Source organism: Aptenodytes forsteri, unplaced genomic scaffold (genome assembly GCF_000699145.1).
Source record: "Aptenodytes forsteri isolate BGI_AS27 unplaced genomic scaffold, ASM69914v1 Scaffold833, whole genome shotgun sequence".
NCBI lineage: Eukaryota > Metazoa > Chordata > Aves > Sphenisciformes > Spheniscidae > Aptenodytes > Aptenodytes forsteri.
The window spans coordinates 77,040-77,293 of NW_008794942.1; the positions used below are offsets into that span (position 1 = coordinate 77,040).

The 254-nt window shown below is 69.3% G+C and overlaps 1 protein-coding gene across 1 annotated transcript in view; it reads right to left on the reverse strand.

Annotated features, from left to right (window-relative positions):
* Nucleotides 1–196, reverse strand: part of LOC103895620 (chromodomain-helicase-DNA-binding protein 3-like) — a gene marked incomplete at its 3' end in the record, with an annotated part of 46,929 nt that extends 46,733 nt beyond the window's left edge. Inside the window, exon 1 of the mRNA XM_019471013.1 lies at nucleotides 47–196. Coding sequence (XP_019326558.1) covers nucleotides 47–196 — 150 coding nt within the window. The remainder of the gene's footprint in view (nucleotides 1–46) is intronic.
* Nucleotides 197–254: the final 58 nt, after the last annotated feature.

The following is a 254-nucleotide window of genomic DNA, read 5'->3' on the forward strand; positions in this document are numbered from 1 at the left end:
CCGCACGCCTGGGGTCCCCCCGCCGGACGCCTGGGTCCCCCCTGACCGCCTGGGTGCCCCCGGACACCGGGGTCCTACCGTTGAAGCGGTCGATGGCCTCCTGGCGCAGGGCCCCCGTGATGCCCCCGTCGATGCGCTCGTACTTGTAGCCCTCGTAGTCCAGGAAATCCTCCAGCAGGTCCAGCATCTTCGTCATCTGCGGGCACTGGTTAGACTGGGAGCACCCAGGGGTGCTGGGATGGGCACTGGGTCTG